The sequence below is a fragment of the Oncorhynchus gorbuscha genome, linkage group LG14, assembly GCF_021184085.1.
Source record: "Oncorhynchus gorbuscha isolate QuinsamMale2020 ecotype Even-year linkage group LG14, OgorEven_v1.0, whole genome shotgun sequence".
Lineage (NCBI taxonomy): Eukaryota > Metazoa > Chordata > Actinopteri > Salmoniformes > Salmonidae > Oncorhynchus > Oncorhynchus gorbuscha.
This window is the reverse complement of record NC_060186.1, coordinates 77,009,134-77,020,281: the sequence shown is the minus strand read 5'-3', so window position 1 is coordinate 77,020,281 and position 11,148 is coordinate 77,009,134. Positions and strand designations below refer to the sequence as shown.

The 11,148-nt window shown below is 43.8% G+C and overlaps 1 protein-coding gene across 1 annotated transcript in view; it reads left to right on the top strand.

The window, feature by feature from the left end:
* The first annotated feature begins 7,319 nt into the window (after positions 1 to 7,319).
* dll4 (delta-like 4 (Drosophila)) overlaps positions 7,320 to 11,148 on the top strand; it is a 23,000-nt gene continuing 19,171 nt past the window's right edge. The window contains exons 1-4 of the mRNA XM_046299011.1: positions 7,320 to 7,731; positions 7,861 to 8,121; positions 8,967 to 9,024; positions 10,027 to 10,290. Of these exons, the coding sequence (XP_046154967.1) occupies positions 7,678 to 7,731; positions 7,861 to 8,121; positions 8,967 to 9,024; positions 10,027 to 10,290 (637 nt within the window). The 5' untranslated portion in view covers positions 7,320 to 7,677. The remainder of the gene's footprint in view (positions 7,732 to 7,860; positions 8,122 to 8,966; positions 9,025 to 10,026; positions 10,291 to 11,148) is intronic.

Below are 11,148 nucleotides of genomic sequence, written 5' to 3'. Positions count from 1 at the left end.
CCATATCTGGCCTCTGGGATTGTTTCAGCTGCCTAGCAGACAATTTGCCGTTATCAGTCGGGCTCACTTGTTAAACCTTCCCCTATAAGCTGTCACACTTTTTATGCCATTTTTATGTGGGCTGGATTGGAGACATAAGGCCAGAGAGACAGATAAGAGAGGGTGATATTTGCCACAGGAGAACATAATGATCATTATACAACAGACCTCGCTATAAAGACAGCAAACCATAGTCACAGTAATGGTCAACAACACCATATTGTTGGAGGGAAGGGGTTGGGTGGGGGGGGGGGGGGGTATAACTAGAAAACACAAATCAACATAGCATTAAACAGGTTGCTACAGCGGAGACAAAGTGGAATAAGTTAGACACGTAAAACCAACTGTGCAGGATAGACACTTTTGAGGGAACCACACTATTATATACAGCCAAATGTATCATTATAGGAAACGGTAAATGAACCATAACCTATATTGTGATGAAAAAGACGTTCATGGATATCAGAGTTAGGCAAATAGACACAGAGAGAGAGAGAGAGAGAGAGAGAGAGAGAGAGAGAGAGAGAGAGAGAGAGAGAGAGAGAGAGAGAGAGAGAGAGAGAGAGAGAGAGAGAGAGAGAGAGAGAGAGAGAGAGAGAGAGAGAGAGAGAGAGAGAGAGAGAGAGAGAGAGAGAGAGAGAGAGAGAGAGAGAGAGAGAGAGAGAGAGAGAGAGAGAGAGAGAGAGAGAGAGAGAGAGAGAGAGAGAGAGAGAGAGAGAGAGAGAGAGAGAGAGAGAGAGAGAGAGAGAGAGAGAGAGAGAGAGAGAGAGAGAGAGAGAGAGAGAGAGAGAGAGGAGAGAGAGAGAGAGAGAGAGAGAGAGAGAGAGAGAGAGAGAGAGAGAGGAGAGAGAGGAGAGAGAGAGAGAGAGAGAGGAGAGAGGAGAGAGAGAGAGAGAGAGAGAGAGAGAGAGAGAGAGGAGAGAGAGAGAGAGAGAGAGAGAGAGAGAGAGAGAGAGAGAGAGAGAGAGAGAGAGAGAGAGAGAGAGAGAGAGAGAGAGAGAGAGAGAGAGAGAGAGAGAGAGAGAGAGAGAGAGAGAGAGAGAGAGAGAGAGAGAGAGAGAGAGAGAGAGAGAGAGAGAGAGAGAGAGAGAGAGAGAGAGAGAGAGAGAGACAGAGAGAGAGAGAGAGAGAGAGAGAGAGAGAGAGAGAGAGAGAGAGAGAGAGAGAGAGAGAGAGAGAGAGAGAGAGAGAGAGAGAGAGAGAGAGAGAGAGAGAGAGAGAGAGAGAGAGAGAGAGAGAGAGAGAGAGAGAGAGAGAGAGAGAGAGAGACAGAGAGAGAGAGAGAGGGAGAGAGAGACAGAGACAGAGACAGAGAGAGACAGAGAGAGAGGGAGAGAGAGAGGGAGAGAGAGAGAGATTGTCATGACGCCCACGCGTTCTGAGCTGTGAGTTTTGTGTGTCTTTACAGGCCAGACAGGTGTGTCAATAGATCATGTGCAGAGAGGGAATTCACACTATCTACACAAATACTGTGTGCTCACCATTATCAGTAATAATAATAATATATGCCATTTAGCAGACGCTTTTATCCAAAGCAACTTACAGTCATGTGTGCATACATTCTACGTATGGGTGGTCCCGGGGATCGAACCCACTACCCTGGCGTTACAAGCGCCATGCTCTACCAACTGAGCTACAGAAGGACCAGTACTCTCTGCAACACACACAGCTACTGTCTGAAAGAGAAGAGGAGGATGAACGTAGACAGTAAAGAAAAGAAAACAGAAGAACGATAGAATGTTGGTATTACTGCCTCATAGAAAAGACTATTTGTACAAATCCAATCCTATCAATTCAAACTTCAAACTAAAATTCAAGAATCCAAAAACTATAACTTTCTGATTGATAGAAATCCCTTTTTGTTGAAAATGTAGCTGCTGAACATGGAAAACATGAGGACCTCTGAAAGCCTTTCTAGTTTTGGTTATTGGTTTACTATTACATCTATTGAATCCCCACGGTCAGCTAGTTTCCACACAGAGCATTTTACTCTTAAACCAGTTTGAAAAACCCCTGTGAGAGAATTTTTACTGTTAAACCTGTTTGAAAAACCCCTGTGAGAGCATTTTACTCTTAAACCAGTTTGAAAAACCCCTGTGAGAGCATTTTACTCTTAAACCAGTTTGAAAAACCCCTGTGAGAGCATTTTACTCTTAAACCAGTTTGAAAAACCCCTGTGGGAGCATTTTACTCTTAAACCAGTTTAAAAAACACCTGTGAGAGCATTTTACTCTTAAACCAGTTTGAAAAACCCCTGTGAAAACCCCTGTGAAAGCACTCTTAAACCAGTTTGAAAAACCCCTGTGAGAGCCTTTTACTCTTAAACCAGTTTGAAAAACCCCTGTGAGAGAATTTTACTCTTAAACCAGTTTGAAAAACCCCTGTGAGAGCATTTTACTCTTAAACCAGTTTGAAAAACCCCTGTGAGAGCATTTTACTCTTAAACCAGTTTGAAAAACCCCTGTGAGAGCATTTTACTCTTAAACCAGTTTGAAAAACCCCTGTGAGAGCATTTTACTCTTAAACCAGTTTGAAAAACCCCTGTGAGAGCATTTTACTCTTAAACCAGTTTGAAAAACCCCTGTGAGAGCATTTTACTCTTAAACCAGTTTGAAAAACCCCTGTGAGAGCATTTTACTCTTAAACCAGTTTGAAAAACCCCTGTGAGAGCATTTTACTCTTAAACCAGTTTGAAAAACCCCTGTGAAAGCATTTTACTCTTAAACCAGTTTGAAAAACCCCTGTGAGAGCATTTTACTCTTAAACCAGTTTGAAAAACCCCTGTGAGAGCATTTTACTCTTAAACCGGTTTGAAAACCCCCTGTGAGAGCATAATGAGCTGTTATAAAATACAAAGCAGGAACAACAGCGGCTTTCTTTCTCCTTTAGGATATAATAGAACCATTAGAGATTATAGGCTGCTGTCTTTCTCCTTTAGGATATAATAGAACCGTTAGAGATTATAGGCTGCTTTCTTTCTCCTTTAGGATATAATAGAACCGTTAGAGATTATAGGCTGCTGTCTTTCTCCTTTAGGATATAATAGAACCATTAGAGATTATAGGCGGCTTTCTTTCTCCTTTAGGATATAATAGAACCATTAGAGATTATAGGCTGCTGTCTTTCTCCTTTAGGATATAATAGAACCATTAGAGATTATAGGCTGCTGTCTTTCTCCTTTAGGATATAATAGAACCATTAGAGATTATAGGCTGCTGTCTTTCTCCTTTAGGATATAATAGAACCATTAGAGATTATAGGCTGCTGTCTTTCTCCTTTAGGATATAATAGAACCATTAGAGATTATAGGCTGCTGTCTTTCTCCTTTAGGATATAATAGAACCATTAGAGATTATAGGCTGCTGTCTTTCTCCTTTAGGATATAATAGAACCATTAGAGATTATAGGCTGCTTTCTTTCTCGTTTAGGATATAATAGAACCATTAGAGATTATAGGCTGCTTTCTTTGTGTTTCCATAACTGTGGAGGCGGAGGAAGGTTGGGGTGTTTCTTCATTATAGAACTAACTTGGTCAGTGAGAATAGTATGAAGAATGGCTAACCTCTCTCTCTCTCTGTGTGTGTGTGTGTGTGTGTGTGTGTGTGTGTGTGTGTGTGTGTGTGTGTGTGTGTGTGTGTGTGTGTGTGTGTGTGTGTGTGCGTGCGTGCGTGCGTGCGTGCGTGCGTGCGTGCGTGCGTGCGTGCGTGCGTGTGTAAAGTGTGCCACGGAGAGATTTTGTTGGAATAATTTATTAATCAAGCTACATCATTATAACGCAATTAACGTTTACATGCCTATACTTTTTCAAACCATTATTACCAACTGTGCCAAATGTTAATAGATTTAAATGAAAGAGATAACCTCCCCTAACGCTGAACAGGCCATGGAAGTCCGTCTCCATCTCCCGCCAGATGGTTAATGGGGAAAGCCATGAGCGCATCGCGGTGGACCAATCAGATGATCACAAACATCTTTGGCTATTGGCAAAACATCGACTACAATTAATAATCGGACAAGTGTTGAAAACAGCCTCTAGACTAGATACACTCCGAAGTATCCTCCGTGTGCGCACGCATACAAGCATGCACAAACGCACGTAAACACACACGTACACACTTCAGTTTGTTATAAAACACGAGGCATTTTCTCACATTATTTAAGACTACATTATTTTGTTTTGATTATGCTTATTTCAAGAATATATAATACGTTTCGAATAACAAATATTTTGGCACTAGCTTTGCACTCTTATTTCTGCATTATTGGCTTCTTGCAAAGGGGACATTTTTTTAAAAATGGTGAGGCTTATGTTGTATGTGTATAATATATTATATAAATATATAAATAATATTACTTAACGTAGCCTAGATGTTTTTTATGGTTGTTCCGTAATGTTTTATGTGTAGGCCTAATTTGCTATAACAAAAATGACTTAGTCTACATTTTGGGATGCGTGCCAAGTGAAATAATGACTTAGTCTACATTTTGGGATGCGTGCCAAGTGAAATAATGACTTAGTCTACATTTTGGGATGCGTGCCAAGTGAAATAATGACTTAGTCTACATTTTGGGATGCGTGCCAAGTGAAATAATGACTTAGTCTACATTTTGGGATGCGTGCCAAGTGAAATAATGACTTAGTCTACATTTTGGGATGCGTGCCAAGTGAAATAATGACTTAGTCTACATTTTGGGATGCGTGCCAAGTGAAATAATGACTTAGTCTACATTTTGGGATGCGTGCCAAGTGAAATAATGACTTAGTCTACATTTTGGGATGCGTGCCAAGTGAAATAATGACTTAGTCTACATTTTGGGATGCGTGCCAAGTGAAATAATGACTTGGCAATTTGGAAAGGGAGCACTTAGGAATGATATTATTATTCATATTTTCGGCCCTTGAATTTTGCATTTATGCGGTGAGGTATTAGTCCATTAGTCCTATCCTACCGTGGGAGAGGCGGTTGTAAAGGGCATTGGGGAATAAACCAATTTTACGGGTGCTGAAGACACGGAGAGACAGAGAGAGACAGAGAGACGGAGAGAGAGACAGAGACAGAGAGAGACAGAGAGACGGAGAGAGAGACAGAGACAGAGAGAGACAGAGAGACAGAGAGAGAGACAGAGACAGAGAGAGACAGAGAGACGGAGAGAGAGACAGAGACAGAGAGAGACAGAGAGACGGAGAGAGAGACAGAGACAGAGAGAGACAGAGAGACGGGGAGAGAGACAGAGACAGAGAGAGACAGAGAGACGGGAGAGAGAGACAGAGAGACGGAGAGAGAGACAGAGAGACGGAGAGAGACGGAGAGAGAGACAGAGAGACAGAGAGACGGAGAGAGAGAGAGACAGAGACAGAGAGAGAGACAGAGACAGAGAGAGACAGAGAGACGGAGAGAGACAGAGAGACAGAGAGAGACAGAGAGACGGAGAGAGAGACAGAGACAGAGAGAGACAGAGAGATGGAGAGAGAGACAGAGACAGAGAGACAGAGAGACGGAGAGAGAGACAGAGACAGAGAGAGACAGAGAGACGGAGAGAGAGACAGAGACAGAGAGAGACAGAGAGACGGAGAGAGAGACAGAGACAGAGAGAGACGGAGAGAGAGACAGAGAGACGGAGAGAGAGACAGAGAGACAGAGAGACAGAGAGACGGAGAGAGAGAGAGACAGAGACAGAGAGAGAGACAGAGACAGAGAGAGACAGAGAGACGGAGAGAGACAGAGAGACAGAGAGAGACAGAGAGACGGAGAGAGAGACAGAGACAGAGAGAGACAGAGAGACGGAGAGAGAGACAGAGACAGAGAGAGACAGAGAGACGGAGAGAGAGACAGAGAGACGGAGAGAGAGACAGAGAGACGGAGAGAGAGACAGAGACAGAGAGAGACAGAGAGACGGAGAGAGAGACAGAGACAGAGAGAGACAGAGAGACGGAGAGAGAGACAGAGACGGAGAGAGAGAGCTCATTAGCATACAGCTGAATAGTTACGCTACCCGCATGGGCTCGAGGGCACGCGTCCCAACAATAGGAGGCACGCTGCGGTTGAGTTGTAAAAAACACCGGGCTGGCAGGCCGGCACGCGCCACGGAGAATAGAACTAAATCAAACTCGTAAGGCAAACAAATATATTTACTTTGCTCTTGAATGTTTTGTTGTTGTTGTGAATTTATAGGCCTATACAGAAAGCACTATAGGCCCTGTGCTAAATGTTAATGTGCCTACAATGAAACGGTGCAGTTAGGGTGCCTGTAGTATTATGATTTCAAAATACAAATTGAATTTCTTGCCTGTAACATAAGCTATAACGAAATGGTCCTCTGGATACTTTAACGCTCGAGCTATGCTATCGTACGCTTACAGATCCAATCAAATTAAATCACCTAACAAAACATTATTATGGTCTAGTCCTAAAGACCAATTCCATAATGTGTTTATGACGAAATAACTCATTTTTTTTATTGCCTCTGGACCTTTTATATGCACGATGAGAACACAGAACGCCTAGGTCTACCCCTCGAGCCTTTGGTGCATGCACGCGCACCCTGACAATTAGGTGTAACACAATTAACGGTGAAATTGAGTGGGACCGGACCGATGGGAAACCGGGTGGATGGAGGTTAGGGGCAGTAATTGAATTTCTGCTTTTCATTATAAAGTTTCAGCTTTCCTGTCAATGATAACATTGGGGGAACATTTGTGTGTACAGAAGTGCCATATGCAACCTCTCCTCCTCTTGCGCTACAAATACGTCAACGGATGCCTTGTCTTTTTAATAGTCGCTTGCTCCTTTGGTGGTCGTTCCGTCAGCCAGCCAGTCAGCATGGCGCAGCGCTGGACTTGTGGGTATTACAATCTGGATATCATTGTTGTTGAAGAGAGGAGGAGGGAGGAGAAGGGGGTGAATAGTGGGCGGTGTTTAGTCTTGATTGACAGTTTATGTAATGAGCAACGCAGCGCGAGTCTATAAATTGGGGGAGACGTCACTCCAAGTGTTCATTCACGAGTAATAAGACGAATGGTGAACAGAGATCCACGAGCGCAGCGCAAAAGTTAAGCACCAAAACAAGTCAATGGTGTGGCATCGTCCTACACGCTCACAACCGCTGTGGAGAGCTGGACTGTCCTACTGTGGAGAGCTGTACTGTCCTACTGTGGAGAGCTGTACTGTCCTACTGTGGAGAGCTGTACTGTCCTACTGTGGAGAGCTGTACTGTCCTACTGTGGAGAGCTGTACTGTCCTACTGTGGAGAGCTGTACTGTCCTACTGTGGAGAGCTGTACTGTCCTACTGTGGAGAGCTGTACTGTCCTACTGTGGAGAGCTGTACTGTCCTACTGTGGAGAGCGAGGAAGACAGCAGCCCGAGCACAACGAGAGAATATTGGATTTTGATGTTAAACCTTCATCTCTTTGGACAACCTGAGGATACTAAGACGGTTCCTTTCGGCGGTTTGGGACATCCCACAAGGGTTCTAAAAACTGAAGAACAACGAAGTGGAACTCGAAGAAGGATTTATATTTTGTCCTTTATTTTTTATATCCTTTTTGTACCCCCCCCCCCAACACTTTGGAATAGGGGGCTTTGGAATAAAGGGGATATATTGGCGGGTGACGCGGTTGCTCAGGACAAGCGAGAAGGATGGCAGTTTGGTTCACGTTTATCATCGCATTCAGCACCACGATACTGACACAGGTAAAGAGGAATTCGATAGACACCCAGCAGAAGAATGATCACTCAAAGTAGCCAATTCCAAGCAAAGGGTCTTTTGACTTTACGGTGTGCGTAATGGTGTTTTAAAACCATATCTTCTCTTCTTTTTAGGTATTTGGATCCGGGGTTTTTGAGCTCGATCTACATGAATTTACAAACAGCAAAGGATTTCTGGCGAATGGCAACTCTTGCAGGCTCAACTGCAGGACTTTCTTTCGAGTCTGTCTCAAAAACTACCAGGCTGTAGTGTCGCCAGGTGACTGTATCTTTGGGAGCGCCGTGACACCGGTCCTGGGGACCAACTCTTTTAGCGTGAAGAACGGGGGCACTTTTGGCAGACCCATCCGACTGCCTTTCAATTTTGGATGGCCGGTAAGACAGAGCCTAGATGCAGTCCATATTATTAGTTTAATGTATGCTATACCAAGGTCCATGTGTTGTTGTGCAGGCGGGCGGGCAGGAGAGTTGTGATTGGTTTGCAGAGAGAGAGAGCGCACCAGATATTGGTGATGAGATAAACCATCCCGGTAGCCTAATGCAAGAGCCATGTATTTAGAGAGCTAGAACACGGAGGTTGATGCATTTACATGACACTACAACATTCTATACCATTCGATTATCCATCACTAGGTAATGCTGCAGGCCCATATATATCAGAAAATAGTGGATTGACACACGACGTTGTTTATTATAAAATGCACCACACCACTCCCACTCTCTTAGTGGCGCAGAGAAGGCGTCACTACAGACCCTGGTTCGATTCCAGGCTGTATCACAACTGATTGGGATTCCCATAGAGTGGTGCACAATTGGTCCGGGGTAGGCTGCCTTCATTGTAAATACGAATTTGTTCTTAACTGACTTGCCTAGTTAATTAAAGGTAAAAGTTTACTAGGTCGACAACACCTTTGCCTCTGTATGAAGTACATTTTAGAATCCTAAATCATATAGCCATTCAGAAACAGACCTACAGTTAGTTGAGTGAAAGTACCCACTGGGCACAGACGTCAGTCAATTCAACGTCTAGTCAACGTTGTTTCAACGTAATATCGTTTCAGTGACGTGGAAAACAACGTTGATTAAACCAGTGTGTATTTAAATTGCGTTCCATTTAAAGTGTGATGATGCATGTCGTTAGACATTTTTTTATATTGCCTTTTTATGAAATGTGTTTTAAAAACGTATTTCTAACGGCTGAATGTCTTGTACTCTTATAGGGATCGTTTTCAATGATAATTGAAGCCTGGTATTCACCTTCAGCGGATCTACCTGTAGGTAAGTCGATCTATTCAACGCCACAAGAGGGCGCCCTTTATGCACATTTCACCAATAGGTCCCCTTCAACTGACGCACCTTTTAACAAACACCTAACAAGGTCAAACTTTATCAATAATCAGTATCATCTCACTATTATAGATTCATTGCCTCCCTATAGTTGATATGTTCCCTCAAACTCAACTTTTGTTGCTCGGCTGCAAAACACCTTTTTTTTTTTCATTCTTGTGCTCCAACACAATGTGACTTCCTGCGGTGTATTTCTGGCATGGGAACGAGTTGAGGGCTTTGGTGAGAACACACAGAGACTGCCAAGGCTATGTGACTACACCTTCCTGTATTTTACACCTTGCTCTGTTCCGCCCATTGGAAGGTTTTCGCTGACAGAAAGGAAGAGGACATTTCAATCGTAGTTTATTCTCCATCTGAACCCATGTGGTTGTTATTATGTGAGTGGATGAGAAGCCATCTGCGTAAGGCCGGGCGGCTTGGCAGGCATGTTTCAATCATATGATGTGAGATATGACGCAAGATAAAATACTCAATGTTAGAACAATGGACAATAGAGAATACCGTAACAGGTGTCCTTAGACACCTAATGGAACATGTTTGTAATGCACACGACTACATGCTTCTGACTTGTCTGTAATAAAACTGACCGACAGCAACCACACCCACTGTACCTCATGTATTTAGTCTTCTCTCTCTAAACCCCTTGTCTCTCTCTCTCTCTCTAAATCCCTTGTCTTCTCTCTCTGTCTGTCTGTCTCTCTCTGTCTCTCTCTGTCTCTCTCTCTGTCTCTCTCTGTCTGTCTCTGTCTGTCTCTCTCTGTCTCTCTCTGTCTGTCTGTCTCTGTCTGTCTGTCTCTGTCTGTCTGTCTCTGTCTGTCTGTCTCTGTCCGTCTCTGTCCGTCTCTGTCCGTCTCTGTCTCTCTCTCTCTCTAAACCCCTTGTCGTCTCTCTCTGGATCTATTGTGTTTTCTCTCTGTCCTTCCCTTGCAGACACCAGCAACCCAGAGATGTTGATTAGTTTCTTTGCCATCCAGAGACAGCTGGGCGTTGGATTCGCCTGGTCTCTGGATGTTCAGAACGTCCGACAGACGGAGTTAAGGTATTCTTACCGCTTCATCTGCAATGACAATTACTACGGAGAAAGTTGTTCCAAAATATGCACGCCGAGGGACGACCGTTTTGGCCACTACACCTGCGACCGCGACGGCCAGTTGTCCTGTCTGCCCGGCTGGAAGGGGGAATACTGCGAAGAACGTAAGCAAACCGAGAGAAACCAACCGTTACCGAACCACAACCACACGGAACCACAACTCAACCCCCACTGACCTATCACAGATCTCCATCCACGTCACATGTCTTTTACCAATATGTTATATACAATCACCATGTCTTCAATGATTACGTTTTTATTCCAGCTTGGTAGACTTGTTTGTAGACTTGTTTGTAGACTTGTTTGTAGACTTGTTTGTAGACTTGTTTGTAGACTTGTTTGTAGACTTGTTGGTAGACTTGTTTGTAGACTTGTTTGTAGACTTGTTTGTAGACTTGTTTGTAGACTTGTTTGTAGACTTGTTTGTAGACTTGTTTGTAGACTTGTTGGTAGACTTGTTGGTAGACTTGTTGTTTTTGATGCACTTTGGCTGCTCTGCTTCTTCAACACGTTTTTAGAGCTTGTGGTGCTGGTACATGTAGTCGTGGTACATGGGTTTTCAGTGAGCGAGTGAGAGGAGTAGCTGTAGCTTCCTTGTATATAGGTAGTTTGTGACCTCTGCTAAGAGGTTCTGAGAGATGAGGGAGTTGACTTACCAACTGTAGGGTCACTGGTTCAAGCTTGCTTTGATTGTTTCTCCTCAAAATCGCCTCGTTGGTGGCAGCAGCGAGATGATGCCACAGTTTATATCAGGTTTTTGTTAAAATCTTGTCCTGATGCATTTGGGGCTGGCAAGAGAGACACAGAGAGAGAGACACAGAGAGAGAGAGACACAGAGAGAGAGAGAGAGAGAGAGAGAGAGAGAGAGAGAGAGAGAGAGAGAGAGAGAGAGAGAGAGAGAGAGAGAGAGAGAGAGAGAGAGAGAGAGAGAGAGAGAGAGAGAGAGAGAGAGAGGCAGAGAG